This window comes from Peromyscus californicus, unplaced genomic scaffold (genome assembly GCF_007827085.1).
Source record: "Peromyscus californicus insignis strain IS unplaced genomic scaffold, ASM782708v3 Scaffold_6__1_contigs__length_162567912, whole genome shotgun sequence".
Classification (NCBI taxonomy): domain Eukaryota; kingdom Metazoa; phylum Chordata; class Mammalia; order Rodentia; family Cricetidae; genus Peromyscus; species Peromyscus californicus.
The window spans coordinates 46,807,536-46,833,344 of record NW_026294584.1 but is presented as its reverse complement, the minus strand read 5'-3'; the positions used below and the strand labels follow the sequence as shown (position 1 = coordinate 46,833,344).

General features: G+C 40.9%; 1 protein-coding gene across 2 annotated transcripts in view; it reads right to left on the bottom strand.

The window, feature by feature from the left end:
* Exoc4 (exocyst complex component 4) overlaps nucleotides 1–25,809 on the bottom strand; it is a 768,512-nt gene that overhangs the window by 141,614 nt on the left and 601,089 nt on the right. For both annotated transcript variants that reach the window (XM_052721855.1, XM_052721856.1), the window contains exons 12-13: nucleotides 25,488–25,624; nucleotides 1,831–1,986 (exon numbers count right to left, since the gene is read on the bottom strand). In XM_052721855.1, the coding sequence (XP_052577815.1) occupies nucleotides 1,831–1,986; nucleotides 25,488–25,624 (293 nt within the window). The remainder of the gene's footprint in view (nucleotides 1–1,830; nucleotides 1,987–25,487; nucleotides 25,625–25,809) is intronic.

Here is a 25,809-nt window from a genome sequence, read left to right as displayed (position 1 = left end):
ATAAAAAGCTGAATGGCCAACAGCTAGGCAGTAGAGTGATAGGTGGGGCTGGCAGGCAGAGAGAATAAGTAGGAGGAGAAATCTAGGCTCTGGTAGGGAGGATGAGGGAGAAAGAGAGGGAGATGCCCAGTGCCAGCTAGCCAGGCAGCTGCCAGCCAGACACAGAAGAAGCAGGAAAAGTAGGACATACAGAAGGAAAAAAGGTGAAAAGCCCAGAGGCAAAACATAGATGAAGAGAAACAGGTTAAATTAAGTTATAAGAGCTAGTGGGACAAGCATAAGATAAGGTCAAGCATTCATAACTAATAAGTCTCTGTGTCTTTATTTGGGAGTTGGTAGGCAGCCAAAAGAAAGCTTGCTACACTTAATATCCTACAACTTTTCAATTGTAACTATATATAAGCTAGTATCAGGAAAAAGTTACCCACTGTCAGTGAAAATAAGTTATATAGGCATAAAGACAGATAGGTGTGAAGACAGTTAACTTTACGAACAGTAAAGACTTACTATCTGGATTAGTTACTTTCTGTTGCGGTGATAAAGTACCATGACCAAAAGCAACCCATGGACAGCAGAGTTTATTTAGGTTATGGTTCTAGAGGGAGAATTCATAACGGCTGGGGAAGCATGGCAGCAGAGGGCAGTAATAGGAAGCTTAGAGATCACGTCTTCCACCGCAAACATGAAGCAGAGAGAATGAACTGGAAATGGCACAAAGTTATGAGCTCTTAAAGCCTGCTCCTAGGCTGCACCTTCTAACCCCCAAACAATGACATCAACTGGGGACCAAGTATTCAAATACCTGAGTATATAGGGGACATTCTCATGCAAGCCACATTATCTACAGTTTCAATCTACATTCTGACATACAGAGATGAGTCTGTTGTTGGATCATAAACTGAAAGTTAAGACAATATCCATTACTTTTGAAAATTATTTATTTTGAGTTTTGGTCTTTGCTGCTGCTTCTTTTTTCCTTTGTGACTCTGGGTCTCAGATGGTCAGGTCAGCTTGGAACTCACTATGAGGTGAACGGTAAATGAATTCCCGATGCTCTTGCCTCCACCTCCTGAGTGCTGGGATTCCAGATAGGCCTCACTTTCCCAGCTTTTGGTCTTTGCTTTTCAAAAGTGCTTTTATTTTATTGTACCACCTATTTTTTCCCTCAGATAAACAAAAGATAATAAGAATGAACCTAATTTTAACATGATGAAGCACTGTTGCCCTCGTTTACCTACTTTACACACTTCAGTGGTGACATGGTTGCAAACAGTTCACTCTTGCAAGCCAGACGTAGGAAAACATGCAGTTTCATAAGATCCCATGGGTTAAGTAAAGAAATTGTACAAAGACAATTGTTGAGTGATAATGTTAAAAGAGAGACCTTACTTTTATCAAAACAAGTAGAAATAGTAGAGACAATCCAGTCTGTGTGAATGAACATGTAAATTACAGGACATGCTTGGAATGCTGTGACATACGCTGAGCCAAACTTTATCTTACTATCAGTGTGTCAAGGAACAGGGTCAGTAGAGCAGAGCTGAATGAACGAATGAGCAAATGATTGTATTGTACCTGTATATAATCTGAGACATATTAGTCCAACTTGGCAACGCTTAGATTGAGTTCACAGCTCCTCCTTGCCGACATTTGAGCCCAAGGCACACTTTCATGAGAAAGGAAGTGCAAGAGGAGGAAAACAGATTTTTCAAGTTCAAGTAACTGCTGCTTGATCTTTAGAATCAGCACCCTTTCATTTGAGTAAGGATTTGTGGAAGGCATGGGGTTTTCCTCCCCCTGTCTAACATAACTTAGAGAACAGACGTTTACCTTATGAAGTCTTCTTCCTCTTCCCTCTTGGGCCTCAGCTGTTTGGGCTGAGCCATGTTAGTCCAGTTTGGCAGTGATTTCAAGAGTCTGCTGATATCATCATCTTTTGCCCAAGATGCACTGATGACGAGTTTCTCTTCCGACTGGACAATCCCCCTGAAATGGCCACAAAGAAATGGACAATTTAGAGTCATACACAGTGAGTGTTTTCTTCTGCTTTTGCTATAGAAAAAGATGGTATGCCCATCTCTCTCTTAACACAGTTCATTACCTGTGCTGGAAGCAGCAATATCTCTTCCTGAGTCACACTGCTGGGAAATGCCACTCTCAGATTTCATTTTAGGTTTCCAATTTGTTGAATAAGCTAATAATATTGATTGTCCATCTTATAATTGTTAATATCTTATGTAGAACACAAATGTATGGAAAAGTTTAGTTGGACCTTTTAAAAAATATTCAAAAAATAAAAAGTAGGACAATCATGTTTTTAAAATGCTATTTAAATGACCAAACAGTGGTATCTGAACGGTGACATAAGTGTTACAATAGACTGTTTTCTGACTTTTGGGTTTATGCTACCAATTAGTTCTATGTGAAGGTAGCTTTTGAATGATGGACAAATATCCCTCTATTCAAAACAAACCTACCATCATAAAGAAAGCCTGTGCCCCAAATGCCAGGCAGGGAAAACCTTTGATTACAGATAACTCTACTGGGCTTTGGCTGGTGACCTAGAGTTGACAGGCTTCTAGTCCTTTAATAGGGCCCATGGGTTCATTATTAATGCTGCCCTTACTAGAACATACCTGAAAAGTCACCTTAAATGTTCAATTTCAACTTAATTAAAAAGTTTCTCTTTCTACTCAATATTTCTGCCACCAAAGCTGATTTTAAAGGGTCTAAAAATTCTCATCAGTCGTCCTTCCCGACAGAAGTGACATTTACTTATGGAATGTTCATGAGCTGGACATTCTTCTAATGACGATGATCAAATCTCCAGTCTCTGGAAGCTTCTCACATCACAGGCATGGATACCTTTCGGTGCTAAGCATCACACTGAGATACAGCATACATTTTCAGATAAATACAAATGGTGCATATGTACCTATAAGAAAAGTGCCTTCACCCAACAGACAATTCAATATGCACAGGCAAGAAAAGATGAGGCCTACAAACCTTGACTCCTTGCAGTCTGACCAAAGGTATCATGGTTTCATATTGCAACAATACTGCCCTGGTTCTTTTAAAATAAGCTAGACTAGGACAATTTTTCTAGCTTACTTCAAGCAGAAATGTTCTGATAAAAACTGTTGTCAGAAATAAAAACTATGATAGCAGAGTCTTCTTCCCCGCCCAGTCTTTCAAATTACTCTCATGGGTGGGTGCCCCTTATTCTTGTTTCTCCTTTATTTCCTTCCAAGTTTCTACTATTTCACTTTGTTTGTTTGTTTGTTTTCCGAGACAAGGCTTTTCTGTACCTTTGGTGCCTGTCCTGGAACTCCCTCTGTAGACCAAGCTGGCCTTGAACTCACAGAGATCTGCCTGTCTCTGTCTCCTGAGTGCTGGGAATAAAGGCATGGGCCACCACCGCCCAACTACAATCTCACATGCAAATCTTATAGCATGATACCACTTTAGATGTATAACATTCCATTTCAGGCAAGTCCTGAATAGCCTTTGGCAAACTGAAAAATGTGTCCTCTCCATATTTAACTTGGTGGCCATTTAAAACACTTATCTTGTAGATCCTCATTGGTCACCTCTACATCCTTTATATCTGACAGAGAATGGAGAGCACATATTACACACTTGAGTTTCTCTCTTCAGCAGGCATATTCAAATACATTTCATCTTCCTTTCTTATCCTGCTCTTTCTTCCTATATGTCACATGTCTCTCCACAATGCATTTTCCTAGTCTCTGTTTTTTAAATAATGGACACATGATTTTCTCCCTTGACCCAGAATTCCTCTCTTCCAAAGTTCTTCTCTCTCTCCTTTAAAAACATCCCATCAAATGATCGGATAGAGCATCTAAGTTTCCTGGTTGCACTCATGGATGAACCCATCCCTTGTACAGCTTCTGCACAGATGAAAGCTCCACCTTTTTGCTTTGCAGGCTGAAGTGTCATCTTTTCCTTTTTTGCCTCTATGTGTAGTCTGATATCTTTGTGGTCCTCTCAGCATCAGCCTTTACTTTCCTGTGGCTTTTAATTCCTTTTTCAGTCGGGGAATATGGAGAATTGGCTTCTTTTTGAGTTTGATTACCAATTAGAAATACTTTTAAAGCTAAAGATTTTTACCCATTTTGTATATGTTAAAAGGAGGAAAAGGGCTTCCTAAATCTATTTTCTCCACATTTTTGACAGGTACTTAAAATTTAGTCTTAAGTCAACTGCAGTAATGGTTCTCAAACCAGCCTTCCCATGATGTTGACCTACCTTATTGACATGTCTTAAATCTTAAGGCTCTTTGACTGTTCTGAAGCTTCTAATGTTTTATTTCTCTTTTCTTTTCTATATCTGCTTTTTCTTTTTATATCATTTCCTCCTGGTTCTATTACTGCTACCTGAATCCATTTGGGAGCCAAAATGATAGCTCCTTTCCTGTGCCCACACCTTACATGCTGAGTCCCTCAGGCCTATGCATTTCTCACTTGGGCAATCTTGTCTTCTGGACAGATTGATGACTCCTCCATCACATCTCTGGGGAAGCATCACTTCTCATTCCTTGTTCCTACACTTGAAAGGTTAACTAGAGAATTCTTAGTGGACAGTTTTACCAATATTTCAAAGTAAATGAATCAAAAGGAATCCAGTCATTTCCATTTCTCTCTTTCCCATTAGAAACCTGGCATGCCCTATTCTAGCCATGCTGTAATCCAATCAGGAATATGCTCTTCTTAATCACCAACAGTGACCATATCCTATTAGTACCACATCTTTAATATCTTATGAATAGTCATTTCCTGTCCAGACTCACTGCCATTAATTGACATTTAAGCCCTAATCATTTCTCATGTGGACTTGGCAATGACTCAGGGCCTGGGCTTCTTGCTTGGAGTTATGAGACCATTAGTCATGCTTATCCTGCCAGAGGGGTCATCTCTGTAAATTAATATACAATGCTAGTCCCCTCTTCAGAACCAGACAGCAATGTGTGAACATCTACCTGTTATGTGATACCTCTTTTGTCCCTGCTCACTATTCCAGGCCACTCCCCCATGCAGGTTGGCATGCTGGCTGTACATCCTATCCAGAAGGATAGTTCCAAAGTTCCAAAGTGGGATGTACTGTTTCCCTCCTTTATGCTATCATATCCTGTGTGTATGTTTTTACTCCCTAAAGGTTACTTGGGCTCCGTCCTTGCTACTGTTGTGTGCATCTTTTTGTGTTCCACTCTCTTATGCTAGAGGTTTTTGACCTTGACTGTGCACTAGAATCACTTAGGGGAGCTCTTAAAAACAAACAAACAAATAAACAAAAATAAAAAACAAAACAAAAAAAGAAAAAGAAAAAACCTGGATGCCCAGGCCATATTCAGGACTAAACAAATCAGAAACTGTGTGTGGGAGCAGCATGGAGGATGTAATCTTTAAATTTCTCAGGTGATCCAAACTGCATGCCAGGGTCATAAATATCTCTCCCCTCACTGCTTTTTTTTTTAAACAAACAAACAAACAAACTGGGATCACAAACTTAATGAGTGTGCTGAGGATAGTTAATTTCTTGTCAGTTTTTTTTTAATCTTAGTACTTAGCATGATACCTGATAAGTGGAAGGTTTGTAAAAACTGAACAAGAAATAAACATAAGACTTCTTTCACTAGTCTGGATAACTCATTCATCTGAGGCCATTTTAGCAGGTTCCCTTTCTCCATACTTAACTCAGACCAGTCACTAAGCCAGTGATTTTCAGCCAAAGCATAGGTTTATTCTATGCCTCTCTAAATCACTAAGATCAGAAGTCATGGATTAACGAGCATATGTGTCTCTCACTAAAAACTCAACAGAAGAAAAGTCCTCGGAACAGAAAACAAATGAACCAAGGAGCAATTGTTGACAATCCTTGCCCTGTGCTCCACTTCCTCCTAGGTGGTCTATTATGTGGAAAGCCTCCTCAAAACCCTGCTTTCTCTGTGAGGAGTTTGTTGACCATGACAGCATACAACGATTTCTCTCTTTGGAAAAGACACAAAGCACAAACCTTTGCTTTTATATGGATCGCCTACCTCATTCTATACAACGAAGTTGGCCTGTGGATCCCACCTGCTCACCAGTTGTCTTTTTATGTCCTAGAAGCCATTTAAAGGTTGTCATTTTTAAATTGTTTCCAAAAAATTAAAGAGTAATATTTGTAATGTGGGTAAATTATTTGTAAAGTAAATGTCAATGTCATACTCACAAGGAACCTTAGCTGAGTAGTTCAGTTCCCTTTAGAGCCACATTAGAGGTCAAATGCTGCTTTGCAGACTTAAAAGCCCAAGCCAAATTCACTTTTCCAATTCTTAAATCCTGAGCCTGTCCACGGAAAGTGATTGTATCCATACCTGTGAGATGGTATTATACATTTTGGAGGGGTGTGGCTACAATCTTCTGTTTTAGTACTTCATGGATCAAAAGAAACAACATCTAAGATGTTCACTGTGTTAAAGGTACCCAGATTATTTACTTAGGTCTCTTAAAAATACTGCTTTGCTCTACAAAGTTCAACATTATATTACTACCTGAGAAATGGTAATCTTAATTAATCCAAATGTTAATATATATATATATATATATCAATAGGCAGTATATTAATTCATAATGGAATAAAGATAAAACCAAAAAAGCAATTCCAAATACCTAACCTGAAATACTGACATCCTGCAGGAAATAATTACCCTAAAGGAAATTTTTCATTCAAATGGCAACTGTCTTTATTAGTTTTTCATTTTGTAATGAAACAAATTAGGTGGGTTATAAAATTCCAGGACATATCTAAATAGCTTCAAAAAAGGACCCCAGCATTCCCAACAATTATTCTGTAAGAGGAATGGGGTTAATCATTCCAACCAGAAACCATAATCTACCAATTAATTCACAGTTCAATAGGCAGCAGACAGAGCCATCTGTATAACTATTTGTATCCTTCCCAGAGGGGAGAGGAAAGTAGGTATGTCTCTTGAAATAGGTGATGGGTTGCCATGAGAAGAGTCTACCCTCCAGACATGGCTGATTGGATTTCATTCAGAAAACATCTGCTGATGTCAACCGGCTCATATGTACACTTCTTGATCATTGGAACAGTTGGGAAGTGCAAGTGTGCACAGTCCCTAGACACAGCTGGGGTGGTGGGGCTTTCATTAGGTACACAACCAGGGGCAGGTGGGGCTAATTGGATTCAATGGTTTTGTGACAGCCAGGGCATGATGTTTACTTTCACAGACTGAATCTTCTAGACACTTCAAAAACTAGAAGCCAAGTTAGACAAATGAACCAAGGACAAGTCTAGCTCAGATGAAGCTGTGGTGTTAGTCCAGTTTATAGACTAGCAATGATTGAGCATGCATCAAACCAAACTTGAGCGCAACACCACTCAACCAACCAAGTGATAATGACAGTTAGGGATGCAGGAAGAGTTAGCATCATGCTGCAGAAGAAAACCAAACAAAACCAACAGTTGTAAAATACTAGCTATTGACAGGTTCTGTGAGAGTGGAAGTCACCGTTGTGGGTTGTGCATCCACTGCTGGGCCTGCCAGGCCCCACTGCCAGCTCCAAGTCTATGGTCTGGTTAAACTCAGTGGATCCCCAAACAAAACAAACAGACATGAATGTGAGCAAGAAATTTTCGGGGTTAGGGAGTAGATGAGGATGGGGGAGGATAGGGGTTGAATGATTAGCGTGCATTAAATAGGCACATGAAAGTGTCAAAGAAAAAATACGATTAACTGAAAGAACGGAAGGAGGAAACTGAAGAAGAGGGAGAAGAAAAAGAGAAGGGGGAGGAGGGAGATAATAATTGTAATCATAATAAGGTTGGACCATAATACTTAAGAAAAGAGATAGAAATACCAGTAGGTCTTTAGCTTCCTCACAGAGCTGTAGGTGGGTGTGTCTTATCTAAGGTTACTACTGCTGTGATGAAACACCATGACCAAAAGCAAGTTGGGAAGGAAAGGGTTTAGTTCACTCATGGTTCCATATAATAGCCCCCATCGTCAAAAGCAGTGGGGGCAGAAACTCAAGCAGAGCAGGAACCGGGAGGCAGGAGCTGATGCAGAGGCCCCGAGGAGTGCTACTTACTGGCATGCTTTCCATGGCTTGTTCAGCCTTTCTTATTCAACCCAAGACCACTGGCCTAGGGGTGGCCCCACCCACAGTGGGCTGGGTCCTCCTACATCAGTCACTAATTAAGAAAATACCCTACAGGCTAGCTTACAGCTGGATCTTATGGACGCATTTTCTCAATTGAGGCTCCCTCCTCTCTGATAACTGCAGCTTGTGTCAAGTTGACATAAAACAAGCCAGCACAGGATACATACTTCTTCCCAGGAGACACAATCTAAGAAGCATGTGGCGACAGTGCTGGCAGTCCATGGCAAATAGTTAAGTGGACTCTAGGGAAGGAGGGCTTGGATCTGAGTGTTTGCAGAAGGTAACTCTTGAAGATAATTTAATAACAATCTTCAAAGAGTAAGTTTGCATGATACTGTTCATAAGGACTGACTTTTCTGACTTTTTTTTTTTTTTTTTTTTTTTTTTTTTTTTGGTTTTTTGAGACAGGGTTTCTCTGTGTAGCTTTGCGCCTTTCCTGGAACTTGCTTTGGAGACCAGGCTGGCCTCGAACTCACAGAGATCCGCCTGGCTCTGCCTCCCGAGTGCTGGGATTAAAGGCGTGCGCCACCACCGCCCGGCTGACTTTTTAAGAAAAAGAATTACACTGTAGCATAGGCAGTGGAGCAAAAATTAATGTGAAATGTGCTTCAACTGTCAATGTTCAGATTTTCCTTTGGTAAACAAATTTAAATAATTCTATGTTTGAATATCCTTAAGATGTTTATAGAAAGACCAGGTAGCCACTTTTAAACTTCCCACATCCTCTTACTGCACTTAGGATAAAATCCTCATCTCTGGTTTTAAGATCCTTTATCAAGGGCTCTTAATCATGGCTATACATTAAAATACCCCCAAAACATTTAAATATATCTACCAGGCTCCCAGTCAGAAGCTGGGCCCCGACTGGGCATAAAAGTGCTCACACCATTCTACTGTGTAGCCTGAGAAGGATCTGAGTAGGATCTGACTGTTGTCTGAGCCCTAGTCCGTCTCCTCACGTCGGCTTCTATCTCTGCCTGGAAAGTCATTCCACTTCTCCACAGCCTTCCTTCCCATCCTTCACAGCCAAGCTCAAGTGTCACAGCTTCAGTGAGGTCTTCCGTACCCAGAAAACGTATTTTGCAAAATCAGATCATTCTTATTACTGAAGCCCACTTTTCCCTTCGTCACTAGATCATTATCTGTCTCTTTCCATTAGAAGGGAAAAGCCATGATTGCAAGAACTCGCCTCACAGATTCATTTCTCTAAGTTTAGCCCTCAGTATACCACTGCATACCCAATTCTTTTGTACTATAAATTGACAACTTATAATTTTACACATTCATAGAGTACAAAGTGATATTATGATTTATGAATATAACATATCCACCATTAAGACACATCATTTTTCTGAGGACAACATTTCAAACTTAGTCTTAATGACTCTGAGCACTGACAATACATTTCAACAAGGATGGGAGAAGCCTTACTTTTTCATCTAATGGAGGCTTTGTACCACTTACCATCACTACTCCAACTTCCCCTCCTCCAACCATCTGGTAACCACCCTTCCACCCTCTCCTCACAGACATGAGGATATGTCTTTGTGTCTGCCTTATTGTACTCAGCATAGTATTTTTCTATTCCATCTGTGTTGTCATAGATGACAAAATTTCTTTTTAAAAAGCTAAATAGAAACCCTTTGTGGATATGCACCACATTTTCTTTATCCATTCATCTGTTGATGGACACTTGGGTTGATTCCATAATTTGGCTATGTAAACAGTGTTTTAGTGAACAGGGACTGCAGACATCTTTTTGACATACTAACTTTAATTTGGGGAGTAAACATCCAGAAGTGGTATCACTAGATATAATTTTATTTGTAGTTTTTTTTTTGAGGAGACCCATTTTGATTTTTCCACAATGACAACACCAAGTTATACTTTCAGCAACAGTATATAAGTAATATCTCCTCTCTACACCCCCACTAGCAGCTAATTTTCATCTTTTTGTTAACAGCCTTAATGACAGTTGTGTGGAGATATTCTGTTATTTTAAAATTTGCACTTATTAAATAGTGATGTCCAGCTTTTCTAAATACATCTGTTGGCCATTTATACATCTTCTTTTGAGAAATTCCTACTCAGGCCTCTTATTAGTTTTTCCTTTTTGTTTTGCTGTTAGTGGTGTAGGATTCAAATCTGAGGCCTTAAATAAGCTAAATGGGCACTCAAGTTATACCCTCACACTCTTCATTCACTGTTAATGAAAATTGTTGTTATGTTTTGTTTGTTTGTTTGTATGGAGCTAAATTTTCGACAGGATTTTCTACTAACTACTAATAAAATGCACAGCTTGGAAATATTTTCTCCCAGGTGTAGGTTGTTTCCTCTCTCCTTCATTTCGTTACCCAGACCTTTGGTAAGTGTGTTCTTTTTTTTTTTTTTTCATCCTTCCCATATTGGAGGTCAAAGCTAAAAACATCTTTGCTATAGGAATGCCATGGAGATGTACTATGCACTCTCTTTGTAGTTTTGGGTCTCACGTGAAGGCTTTGACTACCTGCACTTCGTTTTCCTGTGTGACGGGAGATGCTGCATCTCCTCTCCTATGTACACTCCCCCACACTGCAGCTGAAGATAGTTGCACCCTCCCAATATGAATTCTTGGCACTTCTGTCAAAACTCAATTAACTGTACATGCATGAGTGCATTTCTGGGCTCTCAATTCTCTTCTTCTGGTCAATGAGTCTGTTCTTATGTCAACGCTGTGGTGTTTTAATTACTATCACTTTGTAGCATAGATTGAAATCAGGTAGTGTGATGTTTCCAGTTTTGTTCTTTTAGCTCATGACTGTCTTGGCTATTTTGGGTTTTACTTTGTGGTTCCACATGAATTTGATGTTTAAAAATATTTCTATAAAAATATATAGTAGGGCTGGGGAGATGGCTCAGTGGGTAAAAGTGCTTGTTTTGCAAACAACACGAGGACCTGAGTCTGAGCCCCCAGCACTCACCCATGTGACATGGCTGTGCATACCTGGGGACCCCAAGATAGGGGGACTGAAATAGGTGGATTCTAGGAACTTGCTGGCTAGCCAGACTAGCCAAAATGGTGAACCTCAGGCTCTGTGAGAGACCGTGTCTCCAGGCAATAGTGGAGAAAAGCAGACAAAGATGCAAACATCCTGTTCTACATACATGAGCATGGGTGCAGGAGTCCACATGCTCCTGTGTGAATACCAAAAACCAATTCACGAGCGTGCGTACACACACACCCACTCACATACACACATACCCACCCCACCCGCCCACACTGGAATTCTGAAAGGCACTGTGATGAATCTGTACATTACTTTGGGTAGTATGGGCATTTTGCTATTTTTACAATATGACTCTTGACACAAACATAGATTATCACTCTGGTACTGTGCCTTCCATTTCTTTCCTCCACACTATCACATTGATAGTATTCAGTTTTAGGTTTTTCATCTCCGTGGTTACATCTGTTCCTAAGTATTCTTTGTAGTCTTTGTCCTCCTGACTTACTTGGATTATGCTTATTCTCAGTACATGGAAGTGTGACTGACTTCTGTTCTCTGCAATCTCACTGCAGTCCTTTATTAGTCCTAGCTGTTTGAATCGGTAGAATCTTTAGATTCGTCTATCTGTGTCACTGATCATGTCAAAAAGCAACATTTTTCTACTTGCTTTTCTTTCTGTCTTTACTTACTTGCCCAGCATCTTGTCCTGCCCAGATCTTTGAGGCAAAGATTTGAATTTTTCACCACTGTGTTTCATGTTAACTGTGGATTTACTGCATATGGCTTTAACTGTGTTAAGGTGTATTCCCTCCACAGCACATTTGTTGTAGTGTCCTCAAGAGAGGACACTGAGTTTTGTCAAACGTTTTCTCTGCATCTAATGAGATGATCACACAGCGTTTGTCCTCCACTGTTAATGCGATGCATCACATTTATTGATCTGTGGATGCTGATGGGTTTCTGCATTCCAGGGATAAATCCCACTCGATCACAGGGAATGATCCTCTTAATGTGCTGCTGAATTTGATTTGCGAGTACTTGGTTGAGAAATTTTGTATCTGTTGTTGTAAAGGTTGGTCTGCGGTTTTCTTTTCATATAATGTCCTTGCCTGTCTTTGGTATTAGGGCCTCAACAATTCCTGAATAAATAAGGCAACAGATTGAATGATGGAATGATATATTTGAAGTATAAACACTGGCGACACAACAGAAGGCATAAAAATGTCTTTCCTGTGTCATCAGCAAACCTTAACAATGCCATCAATGAATGTAGTAATAAGCAAATATACTAACACAGTCGTTACCATAGTCGAGGCACTGTTCTAAGTTCTTTACACATGCTAAAGCTTTTTTTTCTTATGTGAGTGCATGTGTGTATGTGTGTGAGTATGGTATGGTATGTGTATGTATGTATGTATGTATGTGTGTGTATATGTGCTTGTGATATGTATCTGTGGTATATATGTGTAAGTGTGGTATGTTTGTATGTATGTGTGTATGTATGTATGCATATATATGTGTGTTTGTGTATGACTCTATCTCTGTATGACTATATTTTTACATGTATGCATGTATGTGATATGTATGTGTGAGTGTGGTATGTATGTTTATATGTATGTGTATATATGTATGTATATATGTGTGTGTATGTTTTGTGTGTATGTGAATGCATGTCTCTGTGTGTCTGTGGTGTGTGACTGTGGTATGCATGTGCGAGTATGGTATGTTTGTATGTGTGTGGTATATGTATATATACATACATGTGTATGTATGTTGTATATGTATGTATACAGGTATGTGTGTATATGTATTTGAGTGTGGTATATGTATGTGAATGTGTTGTATGTGTGTGTATATTGTGTGAAGTGTTTAGTGTGGTATATGCTCATTTTTTCTTATGAGAATGCATGCCTATAATGTACACTCATGGAGGCCTGCTCTCTCACTTTCAACCATATTCCTTAGAGACAAGGCTTCTTATTAAATCTGGATCTAGGCCAACAGCAAGACCCAGAGATCTTCCTATCTCTGCTCCCCTCTTCCTCAGTGCTGGGGTTACAGATGTCTGTGTGGCCATGCCTGACTTCTGACTTGGGTGTTGGGTCCTCAAGTCTTTATGCTACACTATCCAGCCCTCAGCTCACTGAGTCATCTCTGCAGCATGTTTACTCGTGACACAGCAATCCTGTGTGGTAGGTTCACTGCTTCCATCTGGTGGATGAGACACCTAGACAGCTGAGTGTTGGGGTAGACCCAAGCTAGGCTCACGGCTGCTCTTCTGGAGCATGGCCTCCGTATCATCGTATAGTCTTCTAAGTCTCCTGAAACATTTCTAGGTTTCCCATTACTTCTTTAATTCCATTGCTTATTTGGGCTTTCGAGTCAGACAGAGTTAGCTTCTAATGCATGCACTACGTCTTCCACACTCTGCCCTTCGCCACACTATTAACCTTTCTGAACCTCTGTTTTTTCATGGGTAAGGTAAGGAGAATCCAATTTAATAGAATCGTTATGAGTGACTAGATAAGCTAATGACTTATAAAGTCCTCTGCACTGTGACTATGCATTTTATTGAGTATTTATTTCCACTCAGTCCAGGTCCTTATTACTGTGCATCAAAGTTACTGCAATAGGCTCCTATCTGATCATGGTAGGCGAGCTAGGCAGGAGAAACGAGGTTCATTGCTTCCTAAAGAACTTATAGGTCACGTGGTTAGGGAGCAACATCTGGAACAACTGTTTGGGGCCAAGAGAGCAGCTGGCATGTAAAATAAAGTGAAGGGGTGTGGTGATATATTGTGTCCCCCAATATATCGTGCATCCTAATAAACTTATTGGGGTCAGAGGACAGAACAGTCACTAGATAGACATAGAGGCCAGAAAATGGTGGCACACACACCTTTAATCCTAGCCTTCTGGAGGCAGAGATCCATTTGGATCTCTATGAGTTCAAAGCCACACTGGAAACAGCCAGGCATGGTGGCACATGCCTTTAATCCCAGGAAGTAATGGCAGGAAGCAGAAAGGTATATAAGGTGTGAAAACCAGGAACTAGAGCCTGGTTAAGCTTTTAGGCTTTTGAGCAGCAGTTCAGCTGAGATCCATTTGGATGAGGACTCAGAAGCTTCCAGTCTGAGGAAACAGGATCAGCTGAGGAACTGGCAAGGTGAGGTAGCTGTGGCTTGTTCTGCTTCTCTGATCTTCCAGCATTCACCCCAATACCTGGCTTCAGGTTTGATTTTAAGATGCCTGCTACAAAGGGGTTCATCTGGTCAATAACCATGAGTGCCAGGATATGGAGATAAGATTATGCTAGTTCTGAGAGATAATTATGCGCCAAAAGTCACAGTAACTTCCTTCTAGAACCTGAGAGTTCAGATAGTGATTTTAACCAGTAACACACATGACAATCACTTCTAAAATTACAGTTGCCAAGGCCTAATGTTCAGTGGACCAACTGTGGGAAATCTAATGTCTTAAAATTTCTCCTAACAACTTTGATGGGAACCCATAGTTGGAGAATAATATTATGAAAAGAAAAACATACATATATCAATAACTGGTCAAATAATAATATACACAGAAATGTAAAGTTGCCAATGGGACAACTTCAGAAGCACATTACAAAAGGTCACCTGACTCATGCTTTCTATGAAGTAAATACTACATATTTTATAACATCCATTTGTTTGTATTTTATATTTAATAAAATCATGTGTGGTGGTTTGAATGATGGCCCTTGTAGGCTCATGTGTTTGAACACTTGGTCTCCAGTTGGTGGAACTGTTTGGGAAGGATTAGGAGGTGTGATGTTGTTCAAGGAGGTGAGTCACTGGGGTGGGGTGTAAGGTGTTAAAAGAGTCATGCCATTCCCAGTGTGCCTGCTCTTCCTCCTGCCTGTGGGTTGAGATGTGAGATACCAGCTGCTCCTGCCATCATGCCTTTGTTTTGCTATCATGGGCTCCAATGCTTTGGAACTGTAAGCACAATTAAATGTTGTCTTCTATAAGTTGTTTTGGTCATGGTATTCCATCACAGCAACAGAAAAGAAACCAATACACCACGTGTCAGTGTCGAGCGAACCAAGAAGGTGGGAGAAAAACAGTCTTTGTAGGCAGAGGGTAGTCAGAGCTGGGTAGGCCTTTGCAGAGGGTTCCTCTGGCTCACGACTTTGATTTCTCTCATGTTTACATTTATTAGGTTGGAAAATGTTCAAGGCAAGCTCAACTCTGCTCTTGGTCCTATAGGAAAGGTGCCTCTGGTTATGCAGGAATATTGAGAAATATTTCCTGAATCTGAAGGCATCCATGAATGTCCCATTTTCGCTAGTTAACACAATGGGCTCTTCCATAGCTCCACTTGGACCATGTTGTCCACTTCACCCCATACCAGCCATATAGTTTTCTCTGACTGATTGGGAACATTTCAAAGTTTCCCTTTCCTACCTATCCCCACATCCTGCCCTTGTTTCTATTTCCTCACTTTCCCTAACACACCCATTTATCCCTTCTGCTCCACATTCAGTTCAGCAAAGCTTCCTTGTTCATCCAACAAACATTCCAAAGGGCCAACAAGGTATCCTGAGTTGGACCTGTTCCTTGCCTTCATAGTTTATCATAGTAAGTGTGCCATCTTACTACTCTGGAATCAAATCCAGGGTCCTTTGAATGCAGTCAAGTGCTCTACAGCAATTCCACTGAGCCTCAGGCTCAGCTTGCAAGTGTGTCCTGATGCATGGTGTCTTCACACTTTAGCATAAGTTCCAGCTCCTTTAGGAAGACATAGTGAATAGCTGAAAGGTGAGTCCCCAGCTGCTTATAACCCCCGATAGTATGCTGTGTCTGATATTAATGGAGTATCTAAGTGTATAGCAGAGGTTTTATTTGTATTCTCTACCAAGTAGGTCCAAAGTTATGGCAGCGTGTGTGTGTGTGTGTGTGTGTGTGTGTGTGTGTGTGTGTGTGTATACGCGTGAGTGTGTATGTGCATGCACACACACTGTACCAGCCCCTGGAAAAAAATTAATGAAGTGATGCTAAATTAGAATGAAGAGGAACTTTAGACAACTGTGACTTGCAAGCATTAAATGACACTTTGGGGACAGATGGAGCTGCTGGTTGTCTCTCAGGGCAAAGAGGACAAGCATGGTGAGAGAAGCATTTGGCTTGGAGGTGGCACAGTAATAGACAGACTGCCTGAATGGGAACATGGTACATTTCAGAACTCACAACTGAGCTTCCTTGGTGCTCCAAGGGGTGTGACTAATTAAGGAATACACTTCTAGGCTCCTTTCCCTTTGAGGAAACATCTGTATCCCAAGCATGTACTATGACATCATTCCAGAGCAGTCTTTTTCTCCAGAGCACTGGGCTCATACAGAAGAGATGCCCTGACCTTCCCTCAGATCTTTAAACCTACAGCTCTGCTCAAGTTCTCCTGGCAGACTCAGAAGACAAACTGATTCTCAGCAGAGGGCATTGTGAGCTTGGGGATTTGACAGCTTCTGTAAGGGATCTGCTGAAAATCACGCGGGAGAAAGTCAGATTGCAATGTTTCCCTGCTTCCTCCCTCCATCCCTCCCTAGTGTTATATCATTTTGGATCATTTGAATTGTACATGCTTTCTATTTAAGTCAGTCATTTGCTGGCAGCAAAACTAGAACATTTCCTGTTTTTCCTCTCACTGTAATCAGGATTTGGTTGTCCAAATTAGGACTGCCCTAATTACTCCTCAGCAGGTGCCAATCCGGGGGGAGGGCAACAGACTGGAAGGGAGGAAGTAAGGACACTTTGCATCTTCAGAGTCACACAAGAAGAAAACACACTTTCCCTAAGCCTGAAAAACCTGATTAAGTCACAGAAACACACACCATGGGGTTGTGTGTGGAGAATGTACACACATGACCATGAATTGCTAGAAAACAAGCATAAAGATGGTTTTCTATTTATCTGCTGTCAAAGCTTTACAGATTTGCTTTTTCTAACTCAGATGAATTCAGGTTATACCCACAATTCAGCAGCCATGTACATCACCCCCAGACAGACTTGTGTGGAATAATCTGACAGTTGAAACAAGAAGTGCACATAATTCTGGAGACGCTCTCTCTCTCTCTCTCTCTCTCTCTCTCTCTCTCTCTCTCTCTCTCTCTCTCTCTCTCTGTGTGTGTGTGTATGTGTGCGTGTGCGTGTGCGTGTGTGTGTGTGTGTTTCCAAAGTGGTTCAGTCTCTTAAACAAAAGAATCAGGATCATGTTTTGTTCAGCCTGCTTTCTTATAGAATCCAGGACCACCAGCCCAGGGACGGTACCACCCACAATTGGCTGGGCCTTCCCCCATCAATCACCAATTAAGAAAATGCCTATAATCCCCGATCTTATGGAGGCATATTCCCTTATTCACTACCCCCTTCCTCCCTCTCTCTCCTGAGACAGGGTTTCTCTGTGTAATAGCCCTTTGGGGTGATATATTGCGTACCCTAATAAACTTGCCTGAGAATCAGAGAAGCAGAACAGCCAGCTACTAGATCTTACCTCTACAAAATCCTCAGTCTAAACAGAGTGAATTCCTATTTGCTCACACCTTATATACCTTTCTCTGCCCAGATATCACTTTCTGGAATTAAAGGCGTGTGTGCTTCCCAGTACTGGGATTAAAGGTGTGTGCCACCACTGCCTGGCTCTGTTTCCAGTGTGATCCTGAACTCACAGAGATCCAGAGAAACCTCTGCCTCATGAGTGATAGGATTAAGGGTGTGTGCCACCACTGCCTGACCTCTATGTCTAATCTAGTGGCTGGCTCTGGCCTCTGATCCTCAGGCAAGTTTATTAGGGTACACAATATATCACCACAGCCCTTGCTGTCCCATAACTTGCTTTGTAGACCAGGCCGGCCTCAAATTCACAGAGATCCACCTGCCTCTGCCTCTTGAGTGCTAGGATTAAAGGCATATACCACCATGCCTGGCCAGAGGCATTTTCTTATTTGAGGTTTCTTCCTTTCAGATGACTTTAGCTTGTGTCAAATTGACATAAAACTAGCCAGCACACCTGAGTTCCAGCTTGGGCATGCACACAGTGGAAGGAAATGAGTGACTCCCACAAACTGTCCTCTGATCTCAATATGAGTAGCATGGTATGTGCACATGTGCATACTACCCCACAATTAATAAATATAATAAATAGGAGATGGTAAACGTAAGTTTCCTTGGAAATATAAACACAGAGAAACAATTGAATTCCTATCCATAAAAGAGTCCACAGTGAATGAAACTATTCCCATTTCTCATTTCTGTCTAAAACCAACCACTCTACTTGTGTATGAGAGCCCACCCTTACCTACCTGTCCCCAATACAGCTTCACAGTCTCCCTTTACTTCATATACTAACAATCTTCTCTTTCTACTAAATGTTTTTCAAATATAGATATGCATATATTCCTCTTTGGAAATGACTCACCAAATCTCCATGTGACCTCAGCACTCTAGCTACTACCATAATCCTGTTCCCCTCTGTAGTGGCACTAATTATAAATAAATGCTTAGCCTATATTTGTCATTTCTATTCCTGTATTTTCCTTTCTCATCCATGCCATTCTGCTTTGCACTCTAATGCCCCACAGGAACAGCTCTTGAGATGGTCACCACCTTGGGAAAGCCACTACCCAGCCCATGCTCTGATTAGACCCAACAGCAGCATCCGGCTCATCCCGTTGCTTAGCTTCCACATTACATCCTTTTCATCGGTTGTTGCTTCAGTCCCCTCTGACAGTTACTCCTCCTCCTGCACACTTCTTAGGTCCACACTGTTGTCATCTGTGCCATAGCTAGCTAACCTCATTCCAAGCAGGTTTCACCAAGTACCACAGCTTCACACACCACTCCTACTACATGCTAATGGCTGATAAATGCCTAACTCTAGGCCAGGGCTCTCTCCTTTTGATGAGTGTATCCAATTGCCACCTCCGTGTGTCCATGTGAATGCCTACTAGAAACTTCAAATTTAGTTTTGTATAGGAAAACATTCAACAGAGCAGTTTAAGTTTAAAAATTAAGGGGTGCCTCATGGGCAATCCTTGTCAGGTGAACATGTATGTATTGTACAGTCTTTCTAGCTGGGAGACTGCCTTTGCTCAGGAACAGGCCCTACAGCCAGTGGGAATGGCAGGTTTTTACCTACTCATAATACAACCAACTGTCTAGTTGTCCCCAGATCTGCAATATTCTCTTCCTCAATGGAAACTGGTTCAGAATTTAAAAGTAGAAGATGGGAGGACTGTGGCAACACGAGAACGCCATCTGCACTGGGTGTGCACACACTATCTGGGGAAGATGTTGATGGGAGAGCTGCACGGAGAGGTTGAGGCTTCGAACCTGGAAACAACTTAGATGTCCCTCAACCGAGGAATGGATAAAGAAAACATGGTATATTTTCACAGTGGAGTGTTATTCAGCTGTTAAAAACAAGGACACCAGGAAATCTGAAGGCCAATGGATGGAACTAGAAAAAAACCATCCTGAGTGAGGTAACCAAGACCAAGAGAGACAAACATGGTATGTACTCACACATAAGTGGATATTAGCTGTAAATAAAGGATAACCACGCTACAACCCATAGACCCAGAGATGCTCGGAAACAAGGAGGGTTCATGGGCAGATGCCCAGATCCCCCTGGGAAGGGGAAATAGAAGAGATTTTGTGAGTGGATTGAGAGCAGATGGGGATGAGAACATGAGTGATCAGGATTGGGGGTGGGTGGAAGGGGAGAATACTGAAAGAGACTATGGGAAGAGGAGGCATTTCAGGGTCAGGTAAAAACCTGGCACAAGGGAATCTCCCAAGAATCTATAAGGATGACCCCAGCTAAGACTCCTAGCAATAACAGGTATGTAGCCTGAACTGCCCATCTTCTATGACGAGATTGGTATCTAGCCCAGTTGTCATCAGAGAGGCTTCATCCAGTAACTGATGAAAACAGATGCCGACCCATTGCCAAAAATTAGGGAAATTTCAGGGAATCCTGTAGAAGAAGGGAGAAAGGGATTGTAGGAGCCAGAGGGGTCAAGGATACCACAAGAAAACTCATAGAATCAACTAACCTGGGCTCTGAGGGGCTCACAGAGACTGAACCAACAACCAGAGAGCCTGCATGGGACTGACCTAGGCACTCTGCATATATGAGACAATTGTGTAGGTTGGTCTTCTTGTGGGACATCTAACAAAGGGAACAGGGGTTGTCTCCAACTCTTTTACTGGCTTTTGGGATCCTATTCTTCACACAAGGTCACCTTGCCCAGCCTTAATACAAGGGGAGGTGCTTAGTCTTACTGCAACTTGATATGCCATGTTTTGTTGATATCCATGGGAGACCTGCCCTTTTCTAAACAGAAGTGGAGGAGGAGTGGATGGGAGGGAGGTGAAACTGTGGCCAGGATGTAGAACAAACAAACAAACAAATAAATAAATAAATAAATTTAGGCTTGGTGCTGCACAGTGGCACGTGCCTACAATTTTAGCTCTTTGGATGCTGAAGCAGGAGGATCCTGAATTCATGGCTAGCCTAGGCTACACAGTAAGTTCCATTCTTGCCTCTAAAACTAAACCTAAACTGTCAGGGCAAGAAGCACCCACAAGAAAAATGCTTCTGGTAGAGCAGCAGATGCTACAAATTTGAGCTGTCATTAGCAGTGGTACAGGGAGCAACCACCACCATCAGCATCAGCACCAGCACCAGCACCACCAGCACCACCATAGCATCAGCACGAGCACCAGCACCAGCACCACCATAGCATCAGCACCAGCAGCACCACCACCAGCACCACCATAGCATCAGCACCAGCACCAGCACCACCACCACCATAGCATCAGCACCAGCAGCACCACCACTACCAGCAGCATCAAAATCACAGTTGAGTAATTTGGGTGACATTTCATTTGTTTAAACACAGGTGTAAAAGATTGGCATTTCTGGAATGCCTCTTTTTTTTTTTTTTTTTTTTTTTAAGGAAAGGGGGTTAAAGCAGAGAGGCTGTATAGCTGTCCAAGCTGGCATTCACACTGGCTGTAGAGCCTGCTTCCAAGCCAAAACTTGGTTCTGACTAGAAACACTGTATCATACATACATGTTCACCTGGCAAGGATGGCCTAAATTTTCAACTTAAGCTGTTTTGTTGAATGTTTTCCTGTAAAGAAACTAAACTGAACGGAGGCATGGAACTTAGAGGAATAGCTCAGAATTTCTGATGACAGAATGAGGATTTAAAAATATCTCAATAGACCCAGATGAGGAGTTAAAAATAATACTACATTCAATGGGTGAATGTGAGATATTGAATCTATGTTTAAAAGTTACCACAAAGTGCAAAGAGAAAGATGCTTTTACCTTTGTTTCCCCTAAAACCTCCCCTACCCTCTCCAGCGAATCAGCGGCCTGGCATCACAACTTTACCTCTTCAATACCTCCCGGACTGCCCCTTCTTGTTTTCCTCACCTCATGCCTAACAAGCACTCTTCTACTGCTCTTCCTTCTCTCTCTCCAATCCATCTAAACCCCAAAGCGGAAGAGTCTCCTCAGAGCACCTCTCTGCACCTGGCCCTCCCCTCGCACCTTCATTGGCTCCTTACTGCCTATGTTTAAAACAGGAGTCCAGAGCCTGCATTCGAGAGCCCCCAATGTCACCCCCACTCATTCACCTGTTCCTCCTTTTCTATACCTCCTAACCTTCCGAAGGTTGCCACAGTTACAGCCTACCCTTCCTAAGCCTCTCTCTCTCAACCGTCCTCACTCCTCATCAAACCAGTTCACGGCTTTCTCCAATCCTCTCCTGCTCTCATTAGTAATGTATTCCTAGGGCATGGCCCTTCTCTGCTTTACTCTATTCCCTCCCACAACTTGATGCTGTGGGCATATACGTTCTGTTTCTTTGTCACATATTCTTGCACTCCTTTCCCTGGACTCGATGGGCTCCTTGAAGGTAGAGTCTGTGACTGGTTAATGCTACACACACGGGGGAGGGGAGTGTCTTGGTGGATGCTCAGTGAAGTTCTATCCAATGCAATGACAGGATACAAGAAGAACTGGGTTTAGCCTTGGCTCCTAAAGGAGGCATGTGATAATGCTGTTCTATTATGCAGAGCACACCTGGAAAACCAGTCCAGGCTGGGCAGAGTCCTTTTTAAGATATATGCTGGGCAGAGTCCTTTTTAAGATATATGCTATCAGGCTAATGACAATGGAGGAAGATGACTGGGATAATGTCTAGTCTAGGGGAGAAAACAACATTAAAACAAAAAAAAAACCCACAATGATTGACAATAACTATCTTCACAAATGTGCAAGATTTTCATACATAAGGAATTAAAAATACTTTCCCTCTAATAAAAAGGAGTGGACTTTGAGTATGTGTTCTCAGAAGGAATTGTGGGACCCTGGTTTCATGACGTTTCTCTGCTTCTTGGTTCATGATGCAAGTTGTTGGCTTCACTGGGCACTTCTGCCTTGATATAAAACCCTTTGTCAGAGGCTCACAGCAATGAGACCATGCTATCTTGGACTAGAACAGCCGGATGGGAGCCATTCACTCTGTAGGCTAATGGTCCAAATTACTTCATCATAGTAACACAAGCCTGACTAACACACAATGGCTTCCAATCACTTTACACGTAGAGAGGAAGTGACGAGTGAGGTGCCAAGCTCTAGGAACTTAAAACTTTTCTGTCAAAATAATTAAAGCAACAACACTTAACAATGCCTATCAGTAGAATTTAGATTCAAGAGCCAACTAATTTATTATAGTTTAATTATAAGTAATATTCATCACCATTATTATTGGTGAGAAATTAGTTATATATATCAAAAAATGTTTAAATTTAATGGTAGTTCCATATAAACATAAAGTAAAACACAGTGTTATTAAAGTCTAATTTTAAAATGTTTTCACTGCTTAAAATTGAAGTCTCAATATTTAAAATATATTTAAATTCTCATTTGGTAGGTGACACACTGGTACAACCATTTAGGAATTTATTTTAAAATACCTGAGAATAGAACACTCATGGAATGACCAGAAGTTCCAATTTCAAACAAATACATTAGATCAGTGGATTGAGGAATTTGTATACCCACTAAAAGAATTTGTAAAAACTACAGTCTCCTCTCTGCATATTAAAGCTGACATACAGTTGTTTTGGGTGTGAATTTAAGTACTTGCAAAACTCATGACTTTTGACATATCATAAATACATTTGTTAAAAAAAAATCACTATTTTAAATGCTCCCAAAGGCTAGGAACAGAAATATCACATGTTCTCTTTCAGATGCAGAATCTTTAGAATTCAAATCCTAAGAAGTAGAGATTTAAAAAAGTGGGTATTTGGGTTTTGTGTGGGGTAGGAAAAGGGGTTATTGGGTCAAAGACACAATCTCCATTAAATATATGTATTTAAAAGTTGACCAGATGTGATGGCTCGTGCCTTTAATCCTAGCATTCTGGACACAGAAGCAGGCAGATCTCTGAGTTAGAGGCCAGAGTGATTCCTGGACAGCCAGACTACACAGAGAAACTCTGTCTTCAAATACAAAACCAAAACAAACCAACCCGCCTCCCCGCAAAAAATTCCTCAGTAGATTTTAAATGTTCATATCACACACATTAAAAAAAACCTATATGAGTTAATAGTTGTATCATAGATTGATTTAATCATTACAATTTAAACAATGAAACATCTCACTGTCTCCTAATTAGATTCAATTATTACTTTTCAAGTAAAAATAAAAAATGTACTTCATGGATCTCAATCTCACAGGGATTTGAATTCTTCCCCTGTATATTTATAATATATAATAAATTCTCTTCTTATGGACCCTTTCTCTTTTTTTCTTTGGGTACCAGTTGTATTTTATTTCTTCACTAAATTTTATTGTAATGGAGTACATTTTTAGCTTGAAGCATTTGCTTATTATGTTGTAATTTTTGGCAAAGCAAATTTGTATAAACTCATTTTAAAATAGGAATTTATGTTTTCTGTTACCAGAAGAGTAAATTTTAATATTTCTGAATTATCATGATAATTATTTAGTCTCTAACTGAATATAAAATATTACTACTGTATGACTTTAACCTAATATGTTGACAGTTTGATGAATACAAAAAGTAAATATTGTAGGGTTTTTAAAAATTTAAGTGAGCTATGAGACAATGGATAAATAATACTTCCTGTTGGAATGAGGGAGGTTTGCATTTATGTGTATTATATCACTCTTTCAGATTCCTTTTTTTCAACTTTGCTTCCTGACTCACATGACTCTTGGAACATTTAAATGTCAAAGTCTTGTCTTCTCAGACCCTCTGTTGGTTGGTATCAGTCTTCCTAGGAAACATTATCTCCTACTACTTCCCACTTAGGCAATCCTATTGTCCCCTCCAAATACAAGGCCATTATGTTAGTGTCCTCTCCTTTACTGCAATGCCTTTATGATTCTCTCCACTTCCATGAATGTCATCTGTCTAGCACATCACCTTCTGCAAAATCATTCCTGTCTGTAATCACGTTTTCTCTGTGTTTTCACACAGATTATGATTATGCACTGTACTGTACCTTTCTATCCTTAATTATATATCACATATAATTTAGTATTTTATTATACATTCTCTTTTTCTGTAATTGTTTCAAGTCTTGTCAACCAGGCCATAATTTGTTCCTATTATTAGTTTTCTACATGGAATGCTACGATCTATGAGCACTGGATAATTTGATAAACTATGAAAAAAGGATTCTGAGGTCTAACTAACAGGTTTTAAGTTTATAACACTATTTTTCTCCCTTCAACTGATGTTGAAAACAGGCCTAAATGTCCTTTTCTGACAGTAGGAGGGCTTCAGATCAATGTCAGTGGGATGTACTAGTAAGAATGAGAAATACTTTATATACTAGAATATTAGGAGTTTTAAATCACTCTATTATTAGGATCTTTTCACTCACCAAGTGGACTAATCAAGACCTGAAGTTTCCTTGAGAAGCCACACTCGTAGTTCTAGGTTTCTATGAAAACCAGGGCTGACCCACGAGCTGAGCCATTATAACCATCTTAAATGTCTCTGCCATTTGTTCCTTTCATTCCCTTTGTCTGTGTGACTGTGCAAGAACCTAAGAGACTGTCTCTATGGTACTCCTTCCTGTCAGGCCCTCTGACAAACTCAGGGAAGTAGGCGAAGAAGGCAGTGTGGCCAGCAGTACCAGGCTCCAGAGTCAGCATCCCCAGAGCTGTACCCCGAGTCATCATCCCCAGAGCTGTACCCTGAGTCAGCATCCCCGAGCTGTACCTGTAGGCTGTGGAGCAGGTGTCCTTGTACTCCTGGAGCTTCACACACACCATGTTGAGGAACTGATCTGAATATGCACTCAAGTCATGCATCAGGTTCATGAGGTCTTGCACCGTCTTCTCCACAATGATCGTGCTCTAGAAATGAACAAAAAAGAGAGGACACAGAAACTCATGAGATTTCTTTTAGAAATAATGCACAGGACAAACAAGAACAACTGAAAGGATGTGACCACTTAAGGCACTTGAGCTTCCTGTAGGATGTGTCACTTAAAAATACGAATTAAAATTAACAACCAAATAAATATCTCACACAATGCTAG